General features: G+C 41.5%; 1 protein-coding gene across 1 annotated transcript in view; it reads right to left on the bottom strand.

The window, feature by feature from the left end:
- CSMD1 (CUB and Sushi multiple domains 1) overlaps positions 1-27,517 on the bottom strand; it is a 1,461,432-nt gene that overhangs the window by 47,005 nt on the left and 1,386,910 nt on the right. Inside the window, exons 53-54 of the mRNA XM_060085850.1 lie at positions 19,311-19,505; positions 13,999-14,172 (exon numbers count right to left, since the gene is read on the bottom strand). Of these exons, the coding sequence (XP_059941833.1) occupies positions 13,999-14,172; positions 19,311-19,505 (369 nt within the window). The remainder of the gene's footprint in view (positions 1-13,998; positions 14,173-19,310; positions 19,506-27,517) is intronic.

The following is a 27,517-nucleotide window of genomic DNA, read 5'->3' as shown; positions in this document are numbered from 1 at the left end:
CGTGAAAAGTATGTACAGCAAGGAAAGAAAGGGCCCCAAAACGAAATTGGGGTGAACATCAACACTTCAGGGGAGGAAAACAGTACTGATGTGAGGACTCTGATATGTCAGGTCGCAGGCGAACAGGGTGTCGGATAAGCTTCAGGACCAGGGGGCTTCCAAGTGGGGAAGGAAGCTAGAGGAATCTTCAGTCCTTCGTGAGTTGAAGGCTGGGGAGTGACAAAGGTTCTTTGCCTGACAAAGCTTTAATCCGGGTCCTGACACTCCTCCCAGGCCCACCTGTGCACCTACTTGTAAAAGCCGACTTTAGCAAGCACCCTGCTAAGTCAGCCTGCAAGAACCCTCCAGTCTCAACATCTGATCCAGTTTCTCACTGCACCTGCCACTGGTAGGTGGGTTCAGCCAGAACCCCTCCAAGCCCTGAGGTTCCCTCTCAGGAATGTCCCACCCGTGCCCCCTCCCTGCCCCTTGGCTGTGACCCCCACGGGCCCACAAGGAATCTGGAGTTGAGCCATATCTTTGTGAAATCCCATCACCCTGGTCCCTACACCAACCGCTAGGGTCCTAAATGAAGTCTGCCTCATTATCTTTAAGGAACGCCATGAATATTCTTTCTCTGTAACAGTAGGAAGGTGCTGTGTGGTCCGGGGAAAACTAGGAAAGGCGGGATTCCCTTCTCTTTCGCTCTCCTTCCACTTTCTTTCCTTCCCCTCCATCCGTCATCCCCTCTGTCCCTCCCCCACCCCACCTCTCCCCTCCTCACGTACATGGAAAGAGTATCTTGTTAACAAACTATGGAGCATTAGCAGTAACTGACATGAAAAGGATGTGAGTGACACAGGGGTTTCGGATAGACAAGGAGAGTTCCTAAATTGTCCGCCAAAACTCGCTCCTTAGGCTGGAGCAGCTGCAGGGCGTTTTGGGGTGGATTTCCCCTGGCCACTGCCGCCCCGAATAGAGCACCCAGCTGCCAGTGCTTTACTCAGAGTACAGCAACCCCAGAGCTGAGAGCATGGCCAAACTACTGTCATAGGACACTCAGGGTTAATGCCACCATTCTGGAAGAATTCACAACAGTGCCCTCTATTTCTGTTTAAGGCAATGCAGCTGCGTGGTGTTATCCTAGGTCTGAACTAGATCTGTTATCAGCAGGATGACCTTGCAGAGGACAGAGGGAGAAAACCGAATCGGTGATGGGTGTCCCTCCCTCTTTGAGCAGAAACTCTGCCCAACATTTGTAAGAGGTCGGGTCAAGTTGTGCTCGATTCGCTTGATCTCTTGTCACCTCTGCAGCTTTTCCACTCAGCCAGATACAGATCAATAAAGCTGATTCTGACCAGAAGCCAGATCGCCTCCCCCCACACCAGGCGTGACACAAGCAGGGAACTGGGAGGAGGCTGAATGTTCTCCGGGGGTTGAAGGGAGAGCTTCTGAGGCTGTTATCCTGAACATGGATGCGGGCTCCTTCCCAGAGGCTGGGCTTTGCACGGCCATCTCTGTCAGGTGGAGACGTGGAGCCCCACTCACATCCCCGAGACAAGAAAGGAGCCAGATCCGCCACGCGCGGGCTTACTGCAGGGATCCAGCCGCTTCCCGGCGAGAAGGAAAAGATGTAATTTCTAGAAGCACACACCAAAATAACACACTCCAATCCTCAAAGGGAGTGTGGCCACCTGACTCCTGGCTGTTACTCTAGAGAATGTCAGGCATTTGGGGGTATTCTGAACCCCATCAGCACTCCAGGAGGAGGGGCCCAGGCTCAGGGTGACCGAGATGCTATACTGCGACAGAAAGTGCCATCCCTCTCCGTGATCTGCACAGCCTCACTCTTGACTGGGACAAACACGACTGGCTAGGCTCACTTTTAAACCTCAATCATATGTTTTTCATCTAAGTTTTCAGTAGGAGCACATGGTTCAAAGCTGCACTCTCTGTTGAAAGCCTGGCAAATGAGCACTCCTAACGGCAAGGAGATATCTGTACACTCCAGAAACCAGATGGCAAGGCTGACAGGCTTGTGTGGAAACAAAGACTTCCAACAGCAACTCTTCTCTGACACGTGGTCACTTCAGTTCTGGGAGGAACTGGCCTTAAAGACCTAAGGAAAATTGGGGATGTCTTTCAAAAACACTCCCTTTCAGCTCAGTGCCTGAAAGAAGAATTGACAGCTTCACCTCAAACTTCACTTCCTATTTTAAGTAAACGTGGACGATGTGACTTCTGGATCTGAAGCTGGTAGAGAACAATCTGTTTGTCACTCATAACTTTCCAGCCCTCAGGTGAGTTCCTCTTTAAAACATTCAAAGCCTTAGACCAATTATGGGCTATTCACAAATATAGAATATTCCACTTACAGTATTTAACCAAAATTTCAACAGTAACATGTCGAAATATTGTAGAAGGGAAAAACTGTATGAGGTGGAATTTGAGTTCAATGTACTCTGAGCTCTATTTCAAATTTAAGATTCTGTTATCCTATGATAATACTGGGATATGTCCTTTGTGAATTTTTTTTAATGTAGCCCCAGTTTTGTTATAGACACACTATGTAGAAAGCACTTCTCTATCTTTGTAACTATGTTCAGGCATCTGCTGAGTGTCTAACACTTATTAGTCACTAATTAAACAGTTGATGAGGTGAATAGAAATAAAGTAACTTCACAATGGACCGTGTTGCCCTTTACATTTTCAGAGCATTTCCAAATCCACTGTCTCCTAGGTGGCTTTCCTTTACTGGTAATAATTGACTGCTGACTAGCTGTGGGCCAGCAATGTCCTTGGGGCTGGGAATTCAATGAAAAATAAGATACAATCATAAAAGAGACAGGAGGTCTGACACAGAAAGTGCCCCAGGGTGTTTGCCCCTAAAGAGGTGAGGAACAGGGAAACTTCCCTGGTGGTCCAGTGATTAAGAATACGCCTTGCAACACAGGTGACACCAGTTCAATCCCGGGTCAGGGAACTAAGATCCCACGTGCCGCAGGGCAACTAAGCCCTCGCGCCACAACTAGAGAGAAGCCCACTGTAATGAACAGTCCTAAGACCCAACTCAGCCAAAATAAATAAATAAATAAACATTAAAAAAATAAATAAATAAAAATTAAAAGTACATTGAAACTAAAAAGAGGTGAGGAGTGGAGAGGGACATGTAGCCCAGCTGGGCATCAGACACCCTGAAAGAGGCAACATGTAAGGCCTGAAGGGTGCATGTTTGTTAGCCCGGTGGAGGTGAGAGAATGGTCCCTGTACTGAGAACTTTGATTTATTTTTAGAGTCTCAGTTAAAATGAAGACTATGGAGCTATTGGACCAAATTATCCATTTCCCAGAAGGGCACCCATTTTATCCTCTTCGGTTTATGACCTTACATATTTCATGTGCTACATCTCCATAATTTTGGGTGCATTTAATTATGACTATTCTACTGAGTATAAAAAGCAGTAAAGAAGGATAAGTAACTCTATTAACTGGAAAAAAAAAAGAATTGGGATGAGGGCAGCCCTGCATATTTCAAAACAAAATATCAACTAAATAAAATAATGTAATTATCCAATAGATCGGACACTGTGATGCCAGGCCCCTAGGTTTTGTGTTTGTGCTTTTGTTTGCTTGTTTCTTTTTCATTAGCATTTGGCTTCAGCTTAAACAAAGATCACTAAATGTTTTTTACAGGCAATTCTGTAGCCAGTGTCGTCACACCTAGGAAATCAAGGAAGCCAAATTTCCTGACAAATGCTTCCATTAAAGTGCGGACAGAAAATCTAAGTGAAAAGCATGTGGCCTATTTTATTTTTACATCAATCCTACTCGTGAATTTAATAATCTGCCACTAATCAGAGCCTGAGAGCTCTGGCTAGCAAGGAGCTAAAGAATCAGGTAGAATGTCGTAAAACTGTAACTGCATATGATTTTTAATTCAATGGACAGATTGATTGATAGATATAGAGACATATCCTAAAGGAACTGCTGAATTTTCTTTTAGTTAAGTGTGAATAACCAATTCTACTACTTCCACATTCCTAGAACTTTACATTTTAATTCTCCATTTTCTCCCTGCTGAAGACAGGCATTACTATGGAACGGGTAATTCTCCAACTGCTTAAAATTGTTCTTGAGAGAATCAGTAGCAGAATCAAAAATTCCATGCTGGGGTGGGTATTTTCCAGTTCTAGTCAGGTGACTCTGTTTCACACACTATACCATTAAAAAATATCATTCAAATTGGCCTGTTAAGACAAATTGAACAATGGAATAGGAATTCCATGAAATTCAGAAAAATTGAGATTTCATACCTGTGAGTGGGTCACAAGAGTTTGCGGTTTCACCTCATTTGCAAAATGACTCCTCTGAAAATCACTGGCCTTTAAGTTTATGCTACTTTAGATATAACGAAAGCTGTATTGTTTTTATTTACTATATTTTAGTTATTATGCTTTAGTTAGATGTCCCAAATAGAAAAGAGAATCTCTTTTAACAATCTTTCTCGAAAATTGAGTTAGGAGGAATAAAATCTACCAAACATCGTTAAAACACAGAGTGGTGGCCAGGTTGAATGAATGCCAGTCGCCTCTCACAGGGAGAAGTCGCCTTGGGGCTGCCATGAGCCAAACCCAGGGAGAAAAAGGGACGGGCAAGGGGATTCTCAGTTTCCTCCTGGGTCGAGGGTTTCCCGCAAACTCGTCCCGCATTGGTAACTGGAGAAGGCAGACGGCGGCCCAGCCGTGTGGGAGCCCAGCTCACGGTCTGAAGCACAGAGAAGCTGCCAGCCCGCGGCCCTGACATCACGCAGCCCGGGCCAGCACACGGGACGGGGACCGGCACTTCCCGCGAGTAACGCATTTATCCCTCAGGGCAGGGCCTCAGCAGCACCAGCCTCTCCAAGCAGTGGTCCTAGAAGGTTATTGTCCAGCGTGTACTCGCAGATGTTTTAGTGTGTGTCGTACAACGATTCTGAGTAGCAGAGTGAATATTCTGAAAACTGCACCCTGGATGAATGGAATCCCTTGCGTCCTCTGTCCCCATACCTGCCATTGCATCCCTGCTGTCTGGGAGTCACGTGCACGTACACTGTAGAGATGGAGTCCCACCCATGGGCAGGGTTTTGCAGCAGCGAGCTGAGCTCTCTGCACTGCGCATCACTGTTTCTGATGCTGCAGTGATCACGGTCTGCAACCTAACAAACCGCACTGACTTGCAGTGGTGACTTTGCTGAGTGACAGACACAGAGTGTCAGATGTCAGTCAGCAGATGTGCGTAACCTCACAACAAAGGCAGAGTCTGAATGCTTCTTTCAAGTACTGAATACTTTCAGGGAACGTGTGTTAGAGTCTCTTACAATTACCTAGACTCGTGCAATTTCAGAAGCGAATTCTGTGATTTGGGAATTTAATACAGTTCCACTGGTGCCATGGAAACCTGCTCCTCCAGGGGACCTGCTGGGCGCGTGGCTCCCAGGTTACAGTAGTTCCCTGTGCTGGGCATCCTCGCTGCGGGGTCTGTGCGTCAACAGGAACTGAATAGCTGGATCTCTCTCCTGTCCTAAGGCCACACTGTCTCACATTCACATGTACACACAAACACGTCGCCCCCCCCCAGAATTCCCTATTTTAAGGTCACCTTCTTTTCACTGTGCCAGTCTGTATCAGTACAAATACTAAATATTGGTTTGGGGATTAGAACCGAATACATTCATACATTCTTACAAAATCTACAAACCAAATATTCAACCTTCATGTTTGCTTTGTAATTATTGGTACTTATTGCTGAAAATAAAATAATAAGCGTTGTAAGTACGCTGTACCTGCAAGAGAATCAGAAATGCAATCTGCTTCATTCTGCCCATTCCAGTGATAACTCCAGCTTGGGGCTAAAGGCAGGGGTATTTGGCAGTGAATTCTAAAGCCAATAGCAAGCACCGCTTGAGTATTAACAAATGGTCATGAAATGTCAGATGGATCAGATCCTCTTATGTACAGGGAACACGTTTAAGAGCATTAAACGTCGATGGATGGTATTTAAATCTCCAGATCTGTGCATATTAAAGGAACACATTTGAGTTCTCACAAATGAGACTTCTTCTTTTTCTCCACGAGCAATTTTGAGGGGTAATGTTGAGCAACTTTGTGAAGTCCGAGAAAATGTAGTATCGCAGAAAGCACGTGAACCTTTGCAGGGATTGGCCGGTGGGACGTGATGAGCTGTACAACACTCTGTGCCCTCAGTAACACCAACGACCAGGGCTCATCGCTTTGCCACAAAATACATTTGTATCACAGCTCTGTTTGACACACCCTAGTCAATGGCAGTTATCTTAAACCATATTTGATAAGAAAATTTCAGGCCAGTACCATGATTTGGGTAGTCTCTGGGGCTTTCAGAAATCTTTCGTCTGCCTTTTTATTAGTGTAGTTCCTCAATGTACCACACTTTTTACCTCTATCACTTTGCCACACTACCCTTTTGCATAAAACGTCTTTCACATTCTTGTCTGCCTGTAAAATGTCATATAACTTAATCCAAATCCACCTTGTGTTTGCAGTCTTCACAAACCCTAAAGGAATTACTGCCCATTAAGACTCAACGCAAACATCTCCCTTATTTTAGGTTTCCCTGCAGAAGGAGACCTCCATCTCCAGGACCATCCATTTACAATACCGACATGGTGAGGGTTGTTTGTTTTGAATTCAGCGGGTAGAAAGAGAATTTCTCTTACCTATTTATCTCCACTCCGAGACTGTGAGTTCTACGAGCACTGTCACGGCCTCTGCACCAGCATTAGCCCCTGCCTGATCTAGAGGGGGTGTTCGTGAAAGGACGTGAATTCTTTCCACGGTCACACTGCCCTGTTAGCACCGTCCCTCAGCATCATGTGACCACAGAGAGCCCCAGCCCGGGATGTGCTTGGTCCAGGTGAACCACCAGGGCCTCCTGCCTCACAGTTCTGCACCTGTGCAGCTGCTGTTTGTTCTGCGGCTCTCATTTCTGGGATGACTCTAGTCCATTTCTGTGTGTTGGAGTCCCCTGTTCATCAAAGTGGCTCCCTCCCTGGGTATGGGGAGGATTTTGCATGGACCTCTCTCCTCACATTCATCAATCTCAAATTTTTATTAAAGATACTTGGTTTTTATCTTATTTATTCCTTTGATGATAATTTCCTTAAAAGAAAAAAGAACCACCTCCTTTACATCCTGTGCAATATTTCTTGAGGAATTAAATGAGTATCACCAGATAATATTCAGAAATAGAGACAGAAGCACTTGAGGCTGGGAGGAATATTGTGACATTTATCTGCGAGCCACTGATAATGCAGGTGTAAAATGTGAAGATTAGCACTGAGTGTTTCCAAATGTGTTCCCTTCCCTGACTACCATACAGCCTAAGGGTTATACTGCAGGTCTCTTTTATACCAAGATCAAGGAGGGAGGGGTTAACCTTTCTGCTCTAATATCATCTTTTTGCTGCAATATAAGCATTGTCATAATCACTTGTTTTATTAAAAATTTGTACGTGGATCTATCATCAAATTCAAGGCACTTGAATACTTTCCAGTTTTATTCCCTAACAGCTATGAAAAAACTTGGTCTCATGATATCATTTTGAATCATGTCATTTAGCTATTTTAGCCACATGCATGTCACCATGATATCGTATTTACAAAAGAATTCATCTCCTCATAGGTCATTATAGCAAATGCAAACTTACTTCAGATAATAGCAAAATAATCTAATGAAAAAAAGATAATGTTCTTTAGGTGGGAATGTCTCAATCTATCACTGACGTCTTGAGTAAACAGATTAAAGAGGTAACAGTGAAAGACATGATGGGTTATTATGTGTTGAAAAAGTCTAAATGATATAAATGGTATTAAAAGATTAATGTAGCTTTCTATGATAGGAGACCTGGATTACAAATGTACAACCTCGTGTAGTCGGTGTGCTCTGTGTCGGGTTCAATGCAAACTACCGCAGGGAAGATAAACAGAAGAAAATAATTATGGGAGCGTGGGGACAGTAAAACTTCCCTGATAGACTATAAGTTACCTGATATGCAGATACGGGGTGAGCCTTCTCAGTGCTTAATTCTCCAGCCCAGGGAGATTTGTAGCATTGCACAGCACAGATGGTAAATCAGAACAAGTCCGGGGCAATTCACAGCACCCTGGGAGAGCCCAGTTGTAAAGCAGGGATGATGGCGTTGATTAAGTGTGGGCTAACCCCTTATAAAAATGTACTCTGATACACATAATGTATTACTTTGCCTAAATTTTAGGTATAATTATGGTTTCACACAGGGTTGCCCAGCTTTCCTTATTCTATCTTTTCTCAAAGGTTCTAGCTTAGAATTCAGACTAGGTACCCGCAAACACAGCATAGATTAGGTTCTCGAATGTTAGACAAAGAAAATCACCCGTCATCTCCTTAAATCCAGCTCTCTTACCATTAACAATCACAAGACTCTCACTGTGGCAGCGCCTGTGCATATGCTTGGCCATTTCCGCTGCAATGATCATCAAGAAATTGGCGTATTCTTCCCTGACGGAAACCACTGGAAATAACCATCGTACCACAACTAGAAATAAGAGATCCCTGCTCCACATGAAATAGAAGGAAAATCTCAGGCAAAAGCGTTTTTGTTCTAGTAATCCTAAAAATAAGCAAGATACCTCACATACAACTTGAAAAATGTTTTTGGCAAAGCATTTTGCATTGTGATGGAGAAAGCATGGTGGGTGTAGAATCAATAAAGCTCAGAGTCTAATGGAGCCCCAGATAAAAACCTGCCAGTTGGCCAACCACCTTCTATAGGAAGTCTTCATTGCATTTCTGGACAGATCCCACATGTTAAAAAATAAATAAGGGAAAATATTTCTTATATTGGGTCTGAAAACTATTTTTCTGTACATAGCATCTGCTATTTCAAACCAATGAATGGAGCTGTTTCACTAATGTCATTAGCAATCCCGGTCCTTGCCCTTGGCAGCTGTGTTTCATTAATTTCATTTTTGTTTCTTTTTCTTTTCTTCTTTTTCCCACCGACTATTTTAAATATTTGAAAATATTAATTACTCCCTAACTTTTCTCTCAGCCCGACTTAGGATCACAAGTTTTCCAAACATTCCTCCAGTGTCATGATTACCAGATGCTTCACCACATACACATTTCAATTCCTCAAGATCCCAGGTAAACAGTCTCACAGAACTGAAACCATCACCCCAGACATGGCCCACCCAGGCTCACGGAACAAGATGGAGACTAGTCACAAACCAGTATCAGTGTCAGAGGCATATCTTCACACAGACGAGCCTTCCATTGTCCAAAACACCCAGTCCTTCTGTGTGTGCTATGATTTCATCATTTTCTCCTCAGCATGTACATTGACAGTTATTTTGTTTTTTACTTTGAGAAAAATTTTACACTATTTCCATTATTTTCCTATGTCTAATGAAATCTAATTGGCCTACCATTCAACTTGAAGATTTCCTGAATCTGTCATTACACATTTATTCTCACGCTTTCAGCTAGCAGTGTTATGCCCTCATCCAGGAGCTAAATAAATGTTTTGGAAAGGACTAGAGTGAGGAGAGAGAAACATACACCTGGAAACCTCCTTCCCAAAATCACAGCAATCCACTGAACATCATTCATGTACTGTCCCTCAGGCAATCTTTATTTTATTTTATTTTATTTTTTTTTGTGGTACGCGGGCCTCTCACTGTTGTGGCCTCTCCCATTGCGGAGCACAGGCTCCGGATGCGCAGGCTTAGTGGCCATGGCTCACGGGCCCAGCCGCTCCGCGGCATGTGGGATCTTCCCAGACCGGGGAACGAACCCATGTCCCCTGCATCGGCAGGCGGACTCTCAACCACTGTGCCACCGGGGAAGCCCCCTCAGGCGATCTTTTAAAGACTTAACCTAAGGTCCACATTACTCTTTCTTAATTGTAAGAGTTATGATGGAAAACCTTGACATACATCTTGCCGAAAATTTAGAAACACCGTTTCTGAAGACTATTTTTAAACACCCATCTAAAAGTAACATCAAACAAAGATGGATCCAGACTTGCATGTTAATTTTGTGAACCTATGTTAGCTCTTCATAAATATACATCACACAAGAACTTACAAATAATAGATTTGATTATCTGCTCTGGGTATCATCAAGTTAACAAATCCATAGCTTCTGACAGCTAACTTCTTTTCCTTGTGTGTGAAAAGTCACACCAAATAGTTGTCTAATGCTAGAGTACTTCCTTTTAATGACATCCCATAGGAGCCAGTGACTCGGCCATCTTCTCCCTGGTACCCGAAGCTTGCTTGGATGGGACTCTCCTGGCCAGGAGACTCAACTCTACTTGAAACTCTCAAGTTCTCTTTGATGGACTCCTTCTCTTTCTTGAGGTTCCAGTGTCTGATAAAAAAGATCCTCTAACCTTCATATTCACATAATTCTCCTTTACAGAAAAGACAGCATGAGGAGGAAGCTGAGCCCTTCTGCTTTCTTTCATCCACTTCCTTTAACACCAACTCTGATGAGTGAACCTGGGTTTTATTTCAAACATCACTTATGCATGGGCCGTGCATTTCATGGTCCTCAATACTTCTGCTGTTCCCAGCTCGTGGCAGATCTGTCCTTCAGGACATGGCCCTTCAAATGTACTTCATTCTCTTAACTGGATTCATTGTAGAACATCTGGTGTAACTGTCTCTGTTTCCTTGGGTAATTTCCCATTTCCTCCACACTGGGGTGATTTGTTTCTTAAAGTCAGAGTTTTGGGGGTTGTTTTGGTTTTTGAGGGTCCTGCCTCTTCTCTGTTAGAGTTGAAGTCATGCGATCATATGGACTATTTTTGGAAAGTATTTGAATTTTTGGAAAGTATCTTTAGCAACTACCTCCTTTGTCACTGTGAGTCATTTTCCTTCCGTGACTATATAGTTTATCCTCACAGGGTCCGTATGAGCCTGAAGGTTACCCAAGGTCATTTAGCTTGGTAGAAACCCAGACTTTTAAGACATTCAAAACCATGGAAACATACAAAGGAATAATTCAAATGACAAGAAATGGAAAGAAAATAATAGCATGATAGGTAAGCAAGAGACCCAGGAACCGTGCAGGATGGAAACCAAAATCATCCACGAAGAGCCACTTAGGTACTAAGCACCTGCATGGTGCAGGTGCCTTGGGGTGGGGAGTCATCTAGCAGGAAGGCTCATTTCTCCTTCAGTTAACCAACAAATTTCTCTTCATTGGTTAGAAGTAGCATAGTAGTATAACAGCCTCTTTTATTATATCTCTTTTTTGAGAGATAAATATATTGGTGAAGTAGCACAAAACTTTAAAAACTACTTACATATCCTAATGTTAAGAAGCCTGTGTTCTATGGGCAAATTGCTTAGGTTTAATGCTGTTTTTGGTGCATATTATTGGCTTTGCAACGTTGGGCAAATTCCTAAGCTCTAAGTTTTGTTTCTTATCTGTAAGTAGGAGTACTGAGCACTTACGATATGCCTAACGAGAGTTCAGTAAGATAAAACTCAAAATGCACATTTTCAATCATCAATAAATAACACCATTCAAATTACTATAGCCAAATAGGGCATCTTGTTCATGTCTGGATTATGGAGGAATCCAGCATCTACTCTGTCAGATATCTGTGCCAGATCTAGGATCACAGCCCCTCTTCCCTTTCCCCTCTGAGCATTTTGTAATCTTCTCCAGCACAGACATCACCTCTGTTCTCCGCCTGCTTGCTCTTCTCCCCACATTCTCTGCTGTGTCTTGCACAGCATTCTGGGTCCTGTGGCCATATATTCCTGCTGGGTTACACTACATTATCTACCCAACAGCCACCGATTTTTCAGGAAGAGAGCTATCCTTCACTGCCATATGCTGTGTATTATGGATTTTACACCTTCAAGTCTCAGTGGTAGCTGGGAGACTATGTTTACAAACTTTTAAAATCTTTAAATTTATTACACATTCTTTACTCATTGGTTTATAAACATGTGGCTATGCATCATTTCTCACCCTTTTCTAATTGTGTCTTTTTTCTTTTAAATACTTCATGCCTTTCCAGCTGTATTATTCTTTATATGCCATGTCCAAGTTCTACAACACTAATGTTTTATACATTATAATCTGGACATTTTTCTTCCTCTTTATTTTCAGTTTAAATTCCTTCTGAGCACTCCCTCTTCCAAAAAGTGCCTAAGCCATATTGCATACCACTGAGGCCATGCCTTTGAGCTTCTCCATCCAGCCAACTATTCAATATGCATTTCGTCCTTTCTACTTCAAAGTCCTAACCTTCGGTCAGAAGAATGCCACACAACAGGTAAAGGTTTATTTGCAATCAGTAAGGCTCAAGCTGGTCCCATGATTCAACAGTTACATAAACTAAACTTGACACTTAAAGTCCCTGAGGCTACCACTGCCCTACCTTCATCCCATAAGGCACTAATCAAATGTAAATTGCTATTACTTTCCATCTTACAATTCATAGCGGAGATGCAATTTCGTAAATCACCTGATCCCCTTCGAAGGCACCAAGTTCCACTGCAGTTGACAGAGAAAACGTATCCCAACTGCAGCTGCCTTAAGGAGAGCACTACTCAGTGGCCAATCTCACAAGAACACTTAGGAAAGCTCAGAAAATCCCAGAAGCACTCGGCTGAAAACTACAGTGACTACACTCAACAGGAATATACACACACACAGTATTCAAGCAGCACTGATCTAAGTCTTGTATTAATCTGAAGGAAGTCATTTCATGGATAAGCCTGAAAACCTCCTTCTTTCGTCAGTTGCATTTTTCTGGGACTGCTACTTTACTCTCATTCTCAAATTCTCCTGAGTGTTTCTTCAAATTCTCTCCAGTGAAAAGAACAGATTATTACTATTTAAAATTTACTGGTCCTGGCTTAGCTGCTAAAGTGAGCCTAGCCCACAGAGGTTCAGAAGCTTAAACTTTCCAGCTTCTACTGCTTTGGAGTGATTACAAAATTATTGAGATCACAGAAAGAGTTCTAAAGAACTAAAGGCAGTTTACATATTTTGCAAATTACTTGGAGATCTAAAAGCATTAGAAATCACTGCACTTTAAGCCGCTTATTCAACAATTTTCATACACTTATTCAGAAGATTTTTCCATGGAAAATTTTTCAGCCCAATTTTTAAAAAAATTGTCATGCAGAAAATGTTAATCCTTGGGAAAAAGAAGACCAAGTTACTATGCACACTTTCAATTTTAAATAATTCATTGTCGTTATATTGACGGACATTAATATCACATTAACTTAATAACAATTTTTAAAAAATTTAAAAAGATAACAAAATGTATGATAATTTTGAAGTTTATTTTTGTGCATTCTAAAATCATGATGGCATTTGAGCATAGTGACATGCTCAGCAGTCTATAAAATAGTCTTTGTGTCACTTAAGGCAACATGTGACCTGCATTTATTGCTCAGATTTTTTAAAAATCCCTTTAGATACTTAAAGAAGAAGTCATATTGTAAAGTGCAGAATTAAAAACCCAGGTAGGGGGGCTTCCCTGGTGGCGCAGTGGTTGAGAACCTGGCTGCTAATGCAGGAGACACGGGTTCGAGCCCTAGTCTGGGAGGATCCCACATGCCGCAGAGCAACTAGGCCCGTGAGCCACAACTACTGAGCCTGCACGTCTGGAGCCTGTGCTCCGCAACAAGAGAGGCCGCGATAGTGAGAGGCCCGCGCACCGCTATGAAGAGTGGCCCCCGCTTGCCACAACTAGAGAAAGCCCTCGCACAGAAACGAAGACCCAACACAGCAAAAATAAATAAATTAATTAATAAACTCCTACCCCCAATATCCTCTTAAAAAAAACAAAAACAAAAACAAAACCCAGGTAGGATTTAGTAACACTCTGTCAGAGCATTTATGGCAAGAAGTGCCATGATTTGCCCAGCCATCCTCTATTTTTAAGGTTTATTTGAGTTAAACAAGTGCCCGATGATGGATTAACTTACCCAGACAGCGAGTCTCGGGGCCACTCCAGAGCCCGTTGGCCAAGCATTCTCTGACATGAGAACCCACAAGTGTGTAGCCTGTGTTACATGTGAATATGGCTGTGGCGCCATACACTGTCATTGTTCCAATCTTGTTCCCATTTGGGGGAAAGGACAGGCTTCCACACGAGATCACTAGAAGGGAAAGAGAAACAGAGTGAATATTCTTTCAGGTCTGCAGACTCTGCTCTTTTGTTTAAAAACGACAAAATCTTCAGTCTTCATTTTCATTAAGAACACGGGCAGGGGTGTCATCTAAGGGTGAGACAGACACACCACCTAGGAAGCTTAATTTTTCTTCTCTTATATCCTTGAAATGAAAACTTGAAAGTTTAGGGTGGAATCCAAAATACCCCTTCCTTTACCCGCTGCTATTTTTTTCATCCTCACAGATAGCTAAACTTTTCTTGAGTAAATACACAGTATACAAACATATTCACACACGAGCAAATCCGTCAAATGAGTTGGCTTTCTGTCCTCTTTTCGGTCTACACCAATCTCAAGAATCACATCATAGTTACCAGACACCTATATGTGTGTAGCAGGAATTAAGAAATGTGGGTGGTCTTTCCCAAAGTCATCAGCTGCTACAAAGCAATGAGGAATTAAACCCGGGATGCCCACTGCAGTAGAAGGACTGAGTTCATTTTTTCTTTCGTTTACTTGCATAAGTTGTTGGGATCATGAACTCCATAAAAATGCTGACTATATAGGACATGTGCAAACTTTCTGAAAATTAAAAAAAAATAATCTAGACCTTAAGTGATTATAGATGTAGGTACCCAGTTCACACGTGTGTCCAGCATAATTACTGACCATGACCACTTACACTCACACGATTACTCCAGTTGGGGAGATGAACGCAATGGTCACTTTCATTATAGATACTTGTTATACCACCTGACTCCCTGCACTCTCAAAATCCACAAGTTTGAGCACAAAGAAATCAGCAGAATCTCAGGGGAGGAGGAAATCATAAAATCATCAAGGCCAACTGCTCATCAGAGGCTGAAATGTGTCTTAACAGGTGAGAATAAAAGTGTTTGAAAAGCTCTTCTAAGAAGATTAAGACTTCCTGATGTACTGAGTGAGTTCTTATGTGTAAAGGGCTTAGGGCAAAGCTGCCATTTAGCTAAAAACTACTGAGCCCTTATTAACAGTAAACTGATAAGAGGCAGTGAAAAGTCATGATTAAGAACACAGATTCTGGCTGCAGGCTACCCACCCAGTTCTGCTCAGCTTTGCCAGTTCCTAGCTCGGTGACGCCGGCCAACTTCTCTAAGTCTTTCAGTCCTCCTGGTTCATCTTGAAGGTTAATACCAGCACCTGCCAGGTAGGGCTGTGCAGAGGATTCAAAGAGAGGACTGTGGGAGCACCTAAAGCAATGCCTTGCACCTGACCAGGGCTGGGTCCCGGTTCGCTAACAGTGAAGCCCATCTCAGGACCTATTCAGGGAACTGAATCCAAAGTCTGAAAACCTTTACTAATAATTCAAGTGAAGAAAATTTTATCATTTAGACCAGTCTTTTTAATTAAGCTGATTTTACTCCAAGACACATAATCCTGGTTCCATTTCAAACGGGCAGACACAGCCAGGAAATGTGTGTTCTAGGGGCACTGCTCACCAAAAATTTGGGAAGTTCAGCTCTAGAGTATGTCACGATCGGAACATTATCGTTGTTGAGGGAACCATGAGGATTTCTTAGTTTGCAGGATTGTTAAACTCTCACAGGGTCATATCTTGTGCATTTAGTGATACTGCTAACATGTTTGCTCTACCAAATGTCAATGGATTTGAGCCGGATTTAGATTTTTTACAATTAGTTATGAACTTTTCATTAAGCCTTTTCTCAAACATAGTATGAACTTCACCCTGAGCTATGATATTTAAAGATCCACTTGTCACCATTCAGGATAATTGGACCGTGTTTTGAAACCTCAGCTTTTAGTAAGAAGCGTTAAATAGCAGTGAGGTCTGAGCACACCTCCTCTCGGAGGTCTTGACACACCATTAATGGTGGACTAGCAGAAAGGCTGACTCTGTTTTCGCATCTCCTCTATTCTTTTAGCCTCTGTTAAAAATACCTGGTGACGGAACTATTTTAGGCGTGTCCACAACTAAGGTTCACTAGACTATAAAGAAGAACTAATGGAACAAATATTAGCTTTTCAGCAGCTGGATAATGGGGTCTCAGACGTAGAGATTTGATTGGCAGTAAACCCAACAAGCTAATGAGGTAGGCAGCACCCATCTGAAAAGTTCCCCTAATTGAAAGGGAAAACCCCTCTCCCCTAAAAAACAAACAAAAACCTGTGTCAAACATCCAAGGAAAGCTTTATTTCTGTGTTCTTTTCTCCCATCAAGTTTTCAAGAATAAAGTCAATAAGTTTGCTTTTTTCTCTTCTGTTAAATATATATTCATATGCACAGTCAACTGTCTCCTCTGAATTCTCAGAGTGTGTCTTGCACAGAGGATGTGTGTCTTGGGCAGAGGATGCTCAGCTGAAAACACTCAGAGTGCCTCCAGCTCTGCCCAATTTACTGTTGATACTGTAGTATTTTCTCATTATTACTGTGGATTCTAAGCCTTTGCCTCACCTCCCTGAAAAGCCTCTTTCCTCTTTCCTTCAATTCTACAATTATAGTCATGTTGAAATCCTCTACTTTGAAAAAGAAATCATATTGAGACAGTTCATTTCTCAAACCTGTGAAGTCAACAGGACTGTGGATGTTACTGTCAGCAATACGGATATTATTTGTGAATGTGACAAATAAATAAGGTCAAGAGTACGTAATTTCAAACATGTTCTTCCTGGAAAAAACCCTGTGAATATGCAGTTAGACAGGAGCAGCAAATACCTGACACGGCACACATGTGACTGGGGTAGTGCTGCCAATCATGAAGAAAAGGTTCAGAGGACATATGATAGCTATTTTTAAGTATGTGAAGGCATGTCATGAAGACCAGAATCTGGAATTGGATTAGTAGGCCAAGAGAGATAATGCCAAGATACATGGATCAAGCCAGAAAGAAGGCCTCACTCAAAGTGAAAATGTCCACATGAAATCATTGTCCCTGGGGTAGTTAGTGTCACATGAGTTATTTAATGCAGGCTGGACATTTACTTGTGAGTATATTATCAAGAAAATTCACATTTAGGTCATTCTAAGTGACGACCAGTGTCCACACCAACACAGAATGGAATAAGAATGTCCACTCCGTGGTCTCCTATGATACAGATGAAATATGTAGTCTGAAGGATAAATACTCCCATGATTTTATGATCAATCCAGGCAGATCCCCAATTATCAATACAAATAGAAGGTCATCAAAGACCAGCCTGCCGACTTCACAGCTTGACCCAGGTCTAACTTATGAGAGCTCTGAACTAAGCAGTTAGAAAAGAGGTACAGGCCAGAATTCAGACAATGTTCTTTGGATATCTATAATATAGCAAAATTCCATTGTAGCTCTCTAGGTCTGTGTGTATAAAATTTTAAATGCAAAGATGATTTCTTTTTGATTCATGAATTTCTGTGATAAACATTTTTCTTAATTTTTAAAGCAGTAAGTCAAAAAATAAATACACATAACAAGAAAATAGCAAGAGGCTCCAGCTTTTACACAGTCCTTGTGTTAGGGGGGTTATATGGGCACGCCCAGACATGGAATTTTAATTTTGCTTTCTTGTTTCTTGAGGGATAACCATTGATAGTCATTCCTCCTCAAAGATGGGTGACTGCCGAGCTAACAGTTTTAAAGTGAGACTAAGGTCTGCTGTCCTCTTCACCCCTGGATACCTGGGCTCTGTCTATGGACATGGTGGAATACCCTAGAGTCAGAATAACACAAACTCTTCAAGAAGTGGCGACTATCCCAGCTGACTTCATAGCTGTTATGGAAACGCTTAGGAGGTGGTCAGAGGTCATCTCTTCATCTGGAGCTAACTGGACAAGCAGGGTGGAAGCTCCTAACATTTACAGCCCCTGAGCAGGCAGGTAACCCAAACAGTTAGATCCAGGAGATGCTGTGGACTGGGCCCTTCTTAGATAAAACACAGGCAAAAAACAAAATAAATAAAAATACAGCTCCTTAGCTGTAACAATGATTTGGATGACAATACATTTGAAGATTCTATTGGTTCAGTTCCAATAAAATGTAGACCTGGTGTTTATTCTGTGAAAAAGCTACCACAGAGTGGCAGATTGGGCTCACAAAAATGTGCTCCTTATGAAGTTAAGGACTGAGTCTCCAAGTCACACCTTGAGCTTCCTGGTGGGGACAGATGTGGGAAGGAGCAAGCTCACTAATTCAGACTCTAACACGGAGAAATTCAGTACCAGTTCAGTGACCAGACAACAGTCAAACCAGGACACTTTGGGGAATGATTTGGGAACCATTAATAAATAAGCTTCAGGCAGAGCTGTCCAGGGCCTGGGGGTGCTGTCCACTTGGATTATGAGCTCGCAGAGGTCCCGGCCCTTCCTGATTCGCCTCTGTGATGCTGGTGAAGAGCTTTAGTCGGAGCTTCATTACCATTTGTTCCATTAAAAGTGGAATTAGAATGATTATCACAGACAGTGAGGCATTATTTCTTTTGTCCTCTTTCCATTTTTATTCTGGTTTATTCTTACTAAGCTGTGTATTTTATAAATATGACACCAGTCTAACTGCTTGTTTTTGTGCATGATAATTTCCTGTGAACAATCCCACTAAAGATGGTATATTAAATATGTCTGAATCAAACAGTGCTCTGAACAATGCTAATATTGTTTTATTTTTCTATTTATTCATATTTATTATGAAACCCACTCAGAGGCTTAACTGCTTATCTTGTACCTACGAGAATAATAATCTCCCTTTTCAAGACAGTCATTATTTGAGAACACAATATCCTTAGCATAAATACACGCATTCCCAAGATCCTAATTAAAAGGTTTGAATAGTCAGTGCATGGAATAAGACTGATGTTTTTAAATACAGGCCTGGATTTGTTTTTGAGCTGATTTGAAATATCGAGTATTCTAATATTTCAACATTTGTAAAATATGATCGTCAACAAGAAGAAGACAGCATTTAACACTTAATGCAGCAGTCATATATTTAAGTATGTCAGATAAAAATACACATTTGTTGTTGTAATGAAAAGAAATGCCATCGGGTTACACTGTTAATCTACAGGACGACAGATTACAGTCCCTTAAAAGGTGGATGTCATGGCTGTCAGTGATTCAGGATGGCCTCGAGGTCGGGAGCACACCTGTTACTCACCTCTGCATCTCGGCCTCTCTGCCCCTATGCTCCACGTGCCGTTGGCGTGGCACTGCACCAGCCTCTGGCCCTCCAGGTAATACCCGGGGCTGCAGCTCAGCACCACCTGGGCTCCATACTCATTCAGGGATCCTGACACCAGTCTCCAGGTGACATGTTCTGAGAGCTGGGCTTCAATGCCAGGGCAAGTGACCGCTGGAAAGAAACACACTTAGCATCATCGCTTTGTTCTCAAGGGGTCAGACCGGGCCTGCTTTCCATGGTAAAGGCCTCCTGTATGAAACTCATCGTGTTGTACAGAAGAGATGCCATCACCTGTTATTTGCGGTTTTCTCTACTACCCACATAGCCACACAAAAATGATCCCATATGCAAAATGCATTCCACAGCCTCATGGCAAGTGCACTGGAAATCTTGCAGTGGGATTACATGTAAAGGGATAAATCACTTCCACAAAGTCTCGCGGTTCATTGAAAATGATCATCAGGTAAATGTAGGCATGAATAGAAAAATCTTACTTCTAATTGTCTCTATCCTCTGAGAAACTTGAAATGGTAATTGAGTAACTGAAAACCAGCTTAGACCAAGAAAATCAGACACCCTCATTCCCTTCCTCCCTACGTAATATGCTCTATTACTGGATTTATTAGCACACAAAATCCACATGCACACACATTAATACTATACAGAAAAGTGTTTAACGAATCTTAAAGGAGAGAATCTATTCATGTCCTTAGGAAGTGAACTAGAATTATAGTAGCCACTTAATAAAGAGCAGTAGCAACACTTTTAATAACAGTAGTAGTAGCAGTAGCTGTAGCACAATACTACCGGAGTGGATTCAAGGAATTTATGAGAATGCTGAAAATATATGCAAGATTTGGTATATGTGAGTTTATATATTTTCTGAAGAGTACAATAATATTTAAAATTAATTTTACAATGTTAGGAACTAGAACTCTACTTCCCTAAATAAGAAGCTACATCGGCTAATAACCTTCACAGTCAGCTACCCACAAAGTTGACCAGATTGATTAATTTATTGATCCTGGAAGAATTAGCTAAAGATACCACTTTTTTTCAGAATAATATTAATAAATACATTTTACTTATAAATTCTATACAAGTTCATTATAATTGAATCAGACATATCCAAAATGTTACAAAAATCCCATTTAATCTTCTCTTGGTAATTTTACCATTACTATGTGCAAATAAACAGAGAAAATAGGCCTTTTTGGTATTATTGCAATAATAATATCAACAAGGTTTAAAATGTGAAAAGAATTTTCTAATTTAAAAATATTCCTTAGATGGAGTTCTCAGGCATTTTTTAGGTAAAACAATTATCCAAAATTTATATGGATAGTCAAGTGTTTTACCTAGTGATATAAATAATTTTTTTTCTAACCAGATTACCTTTAGAATTTCAGGCATGATTGCCATTTCTGAAAAGACTTTAATGTCTTTAAACGGACAAATCCATAACTCAATTTCAATCCTGCTGCATATTTCAAATAAAATCTGGGACTTCTCTGGTGGCGCAGTGGTTAAGAATCAGCCTGCCAATGCAGGGGACACAGCTTCGAGCCCTGGTCCGGGAAGATCCCACATGCTGCGGAGCAACTAAGCCCGTGCGCCACAACTACTGAGCCCGTGCGCCTAGAGCCCATGAGCCACAACTACTGAAGCCTGCGCGCCTAGAGCCCGTGCTCCGCAACAAGAGAAGCCACCGCGATGAGAAGCCCGCGCACCGCAACAAAGAGCAGCCCCCGCTCGCCACAACTAGAGAAAGCCCGCACGCAGCAACGAAGACCCAACGCAGCCAAAAATAAACAAATAAATTTATAAAAATAAATTAATTAATTTAAAAAACACCCTTTTCACATTGTCTGTATAAATGTATATATAATTTTACACTGAGTGACCCTCACAACAATACGGGGAGAGAGGACATGGGCGGTCCTGTTACTTGTATTTCATGGAGCAGCCAGTAAGCGGGGACCCCCCATGGTTAGAACCCCAACCTGTGCATCACTGAGGCTGCCATTTCCTCCACAGCTTGACAACCGCACTTATTCTGTACATGACTAAAACAACTGGCACCAACGAAATCAGTGAGAACTCTGGGCACACCAATATATAAATAATGACAATTTTTAAAGAATGTTTTAAAATATCGGTCCATCTGGAAAATGTAGCAAAAGAAAGCATTTTGTTTACACAAATGTTATAAACCAGTACTCATGACAGTTGTAAGTGAATCAATCGCCAGGTCAGGTGTAGTGAAGTTAAATGTCCTCCATAACAAGCAGGTTTAGCTGAGTTGACAGAGTGCTCCATCTGCCAGTTTACCTCATATTCCTAACTTTTTAAAAACAGAAATATAGATTATCTTCTATCACCTTAAAAAAACACACAACAACTCTTATGGAATAATTTTCTTCTATTTCAAAAAATTCAAGAGAAGATGTGCAGACGACCATCCCCAAGTCACATGGTTAACAGAATTAAGGGCTGACATGGGTGACAATGCAGTTTTGTATTAAAAATCCCTAAATACTCCTCCTCAAATCAGACCTACTGAAAGCACAGACAATAAAGTTTCTGTGCAGGAAGGATGCGGCTTCTCTATCTTGTGAACGTTTCAAAGACAACACAAAATATTTCACATTTTACTTGAAAGAGGTTGGCTTTTCATGTTAACCGTGAGTGATCCTGATTTATTAGAGTCATCCCGTCAGCAGCGAACCAGACAGGCTAACGGTTGTTTTGTGTAAGATATTCAGACAATGACAGCATTGCCACCATAAATAAAGCCCTTTGGCCTCTCTCTCATAAATTACAGTTACTGCTCATAAATCTTCTGTGATATTCTAATCAGCCCCAAGATGCAGGGATGCAATGGTCCTTTCTTTGTAATGCAGATATTCCCCCATCACACTCAATGTGGGTAAGTGCTTTTTATTCCCAAGTTTAGTTCAAGCACATTTAATTAGATTGATAAACTTATGATCTGACGCCATTGGAGTAAAATGATCTAGCCAGCCTCAGAACTACTTGCATTCACAACCTAGTGCAGCTTTCAGTGTGCCATTAACATCTGTATCGCTGGCTGGGGAAGGGCACAGCTAGTCTTAGTTCTGGTGCATCGAAGCAGAACAAGCTGCTTTGGCTTCGGTAAATAAGGAGCATAAAGTGGGGAGACCCAGGGCACCGTGCTGACTTCAACGCGTTCCATGCCATCTAACTTCAACAAGCATTCCCTGTGAGGAAATGCTCCCACAAAGACTGGGTTGAGATCCTGGAATTCTGAAAGGTAAATATTCTTTTTAAATGAATGTTTTTACCTCAGAGCTTAGCCAAATGATTAGCATGATTCGCTGTGAGTTATCTAGAATAAGAATAGGGAGAAGGAGAGAGTTCTGAAGTAAACTTCTAGGGTGTAACTTACAGGCTTACCTGAGAGACATCAGCATTTCAGAGGCACAGACTTAAAAAGTCAGGAGACTTTGGAACTCCTGGTTCCTTCTCCTCCAAGATTCTTGACTGAACCTAGACTCTCATAACACTTATATTCTCAGCGTCCTGGAACTGCCAGATTTCTGCTTATTCTTTTTTTTTTTTTTTTTTTTTTTTTTGGTTACGCGGGCCTCTCACTGTTGTGGCCTCTCCCCTTGCGGAGCACAGGCTCCGGACGCACAGGCTCAGCGGCCATGGCTCACGGGCCCAGCCACTCCGCGGCATGTGGGATCTTCCCGGACCAGGGCACGAACTCGTGTCCCCTGCATCGGCAGGCGGACTCTCAACCACTGCGCCACCAGGGAAGCCCTTCTGCTTATTCTTGTGATGACTACCTTTTCCACTTGTGAAGTTTCCAAGCCCTTATGAGATAGGACATATCTTTCTGCCCTGGGCTCCTTGTCATGTTGCTTCTGTGGTCAGACAATAAATATACACTAACAGAGTCAGACCACGGGACACTGAAATAGCAAACTGAAGCCTAAACACCAGTCGTGAAACCTCATTTCAACAAGAAAACAAGACCCATATTGAAGTAACCTCATCCACTTAGTGATACTAAGTGGCAAATATTGTTCCGAATTTTTTTGCAAATTCTATAATCTAGGTTCCATAAGAAATCTATTTCTAAAATTACATAATATGGCTGATTTTATAATTACACAAAATGGGTCTAAACCAAGCCCTGGAAAGGATGAAAACAGTACTTCCAACCCGAGTGTCTGTGTGTCTGTAGAAAGAGAATGAGAGAGGGAATCCCACAGTGATCTTGCCTTTCTGACTTGGGGGCGTTTTCGGAACTAAATTCACTGCAAGTAGCTTTAGTTCATTACATCTTCGTTCAAACTAATAATAAATGGTCTTCCAAGGGGTCTTAAAGAAGAGGGGCCTCCATGCAGCTCTTGTCCCTAGAGACCATGGCCCTGCACTGAGCAGCTGTCAGGTGCTTGGCAAGAAGAATAAACAAGGAAAAGAGGGAGAGAAAATTAACTAACGTCAGACCACGTTACAGAGTCTCACTCATTCATTCATTCTTTCAGTCTACAAATATTTATAAAGTTCCACCCATGAACCAAAGTTACGCCTACCCTTGAGCAGCTTATATTTGTTAGAGATTAAACGTGGAGAGGGATAACTCATACAGTCCTGTGCTTAGGGGCCATAGAGAACCTCAGTATCACAAACCCTGTATTTACCATTCTTCAAGTGTTCTGTTCAAACTTTCCTTTCTCATATTTATCAGGGAGCCAAGGGGAGCCCTCAGTTCACAATTCTAACTAAAATACAAAAAGCTGGATGAACTCGTGTTCAATCTTTGGAAGTGAAATAAAATAAAAGAGATGGAAAGATTATATAGTTGGCCCTGAAAATAATGGGCCAAAAACACATCTGAAATGACAGACTCTGGGTCCTTTAAATAGCTTAACTCCCCCGAAGCACTGCAATCCCAAAAGACGTAAAAAGTTTGCACAATTGTGATCTACAGCCTTAAAACACTTTGTCCCCATAGAACATATGACAGTGAGGTTTGTCACCATCTGATGCTCCCAGAAAGCGGCCTCCACTGGCAGGCCGAGTCCTCACCCTGTGCAGAGTAGCACAAGCCCACCCTGCAAAGTGATGCCTTGGACGGCCAGGAGGTGGACCCGGCCAGCACTCACCAAGCCGCTCACCGCTTTGTGGGGGTCATGCGGCACCCGGAATCCATGAACACCTGACCCTGAGGTGGGTGGGCATCCAGCTGAACACTCCGTTCCCCGGGCACAGGGGCAGATCTCAGCAGGCTGCAGACAGGGCTGGACGGTGCGGAGGGGCACTTCCCCCTGGGTCACCCACCCATCTTGCCGGCTGAGGAATTAAACCACCCTTTGGTCTGGGCTGTATTTTCATAGCTGATCACAGCCTTGGAAGACAGAGTAAGTGTCTCACATCTCACACTTATTTTTGAGCTTTAATATATACTTTCAGAAATGCATTTGTAGTTTGCACAATGACTATGCATTTAGATCGGGGTGGCCTGGCCTTCCTTCATCAGCTTTGCTAACATCTTAACTGAAATCTCTTTTCGATGCACAGTATAGGCAAGAAGGACCCTTTTACAGCAGCTGCACGTGCAGGACACAGTGGTCAAGCGCCACGGGGCCGGCGGCAGAAGGCCTGACTCTGGCGTGGGCCTCCCTGCAGCCCTAGGTGGCCACTCACGCCTCTGGTCAGTAGCTCCTACCTACAGGATGGCAATAGTAACAGTGCTTCGAGTTTGTTACAGGGACTCAAAGATGGAACCCATGTGAAACGCTCTGCACAGTGCCTGTCACAGAGAGAAACTCAACAATGCTGGTGCACAATTGGTCTCATAACACTGTGGTTTAACAATATGATTTATGATTAAATGACTCTGGTCCAGGTGTTAAATGAAAAGAACAACCTGAACTATACCATGAAAATAGAAATAGTTAATAAAGAAACATAAGTACTGTAAGGCCATTTTTTGAGGGACTAAGGGGATAAATATATATCCCCAACATTATTATAATACTGTAATACAAACACACATATATGCAAGCACATATAAAAATGTGTGTATAATTTACTTATATATGTATGCACACGTACATGTGTATTATATATGATTATATGTATAAATATATTACATGTAGATGAGTACAGACATACATATGTGTAAATAGACAGATAATTTATGTGTTATCTTAGATGTTCTACGATTGGGCTATTTACAGGTTATATAAAGCTATTTCATATTATTTTAACTTGCTCCTTCTTTCCTGAAATGTATACACATTGCATTTAATCACTTAAAAGTACTCATGGAGCCCAGGGCATAGTAGGTCCTTAATAAATTATTAATGACAAACTTGCTTCTCTAATAGCTTTAACTGAAAAAGAAAAATGCCTCTACATATTGGGATTTCAATGTTGATTTTGTTTGTTGTTGGAAGGTAATCTTAATGGTTTTGTTTTCTCCTGAATGCAGAGGACGTGATACATATCTACTCATTATTTGTCCAACTAGTAGATGTGGGACATTCGTACCAATAACTCTCCCTTGCTTTATTATGGCTCTAGCATGAATCATATCTTCAATGATCCAAATCCAGTCTCAGTAAATAATTAAAATGAAAAGAAATGAGGCTCACACATCTGCCTTGGAGATTTGTACGATTGTGGACCGTATGCAAACTGAAAGTTATTTATTATTACAACCTTCATTTTAGTAAACCCGAGGGTGAAATGAGCTAAGTTTATTTACCATTTACATTTACTACTTATCAAAGCTGAAGTGTTTCTTATCTCTTGAGGTTCAGTGTACTGATCTACATATTATTCAGTTGGTAAAGAAACTTATAAAACTGTCATACAAACATAGGAATTGGCCTTTGGGAAATATACATCTCAGAATTTAATAGTAACCAAATTTTTTGACTCAGAGGTAAAGTTTTATGCTTACTCGGCTCAATTTCTTTAATTTAAATTAAGTGAAAAAAACAACTCCCCCTCAAAAAATTAAATGGATTTTTCCAGCCTTTGAACACCAGGGAATTTTAATGAACTGTCCATTTCTTCCTTTTATAAAGTCTAATAAACAATGGGGAAAATATTTGAAAGTTTGAGATGATACTCAGAAAATTTAAGGTCAATTTCCCATTTTATTATAAATGTTATATTTTCCTGTCCTACTGAACAAGTAGCAGTCAGTATCAAAAAAGGTTTCAAAATGCAAATTGTTTTTTCCCATTTAACAATCATTTAACTGAACATACTATAAATTTCTCAGACTGGGAACCTCATTTGTATGTAAAAAGCAATTTTGTTATTTAATTCTTTTCACTATAACTTTAAAGCTGTTGTACATCTAGATGTGCATTTAAAACAGAAAAAAATCAAATATATGTATAAATTAAGCCACCTTACGTGCTATAATATTATGCTTTATGTAAACATGAAGTAGTTCTCTTAATTGATGTAACATTTGCCTTTGAACTGCCAAAGGCCTCTCATTCCTGATTTTTCCAGAAAAATTTAGACATAAATATACATTGTCTTTGAAATCATTTGGTTCTGCTACGATCCTCAAACAAAAGGTGACTCCCTCCCCTACCATCAGCTATTGAATACTTTTTGGAATGAATTACATGCTAGATTAAAGACGCACCTTTTTTTTTCTGTCTCTGGTCTCAGTTTTATAACATATAAGACTTACAAATCATGAGAGAAATCAATTCCAAGAGGCAGAACAGCACAGAGATTGGGAACAGGGCTCTCTGCTCAGGTTTCCTGGAACCAAATCCTGACTTGGCGACTCTGTCTGTGAGTCTGGCCACCTTAACCCATCTCTTCCTGGTTTGCATCTAAGTGATGTGATACCAAAACTGCATTCCTCGTAAGGATTAAATGAGTTAATTTGTGTAAGGCTTTGGGAATCCAGCCTGGAAGATACAGGGGTCCAAGACTAGTCTTACACGAGCTATCATTCATGTGGTGTGAGCACCTAAACATCTAATAGTCATCAGACTCATCCACAAGCTGGGTCATGTTCCCAGGTGGACTCTCCATAATATCTGCCTTTTGGAGAAGTGAGTTCAAAATAAAGAGTTTGCGAATTTTATCTTAATCACCATGAGAACTCTTGGGAGCATTTAGGCAGCGAAGTGTCATGTTGTGATTTT

This window comes from Mesoplodon densirostris, chromosome 20 (genome assembly GCF_025265405.1).
Source record: "Mesoplodon densirostris isolate mMesDen1 chromosome 20, mMesDen1 primary haplotype, whole genome shotgun sequence".
In the NCBI taxonomy this organism is placed as follows: Eukaryota; Metazoa; Chordata; class Mammalia; order Artiodactyla; family Ziphiidae; genus Mesoplodon; species Mesoplodon densirostris.
Note: the sequence above shows the minus strand (reverse complement) of the source record. Positions and strands in the feature narration are given on the sequence as shown.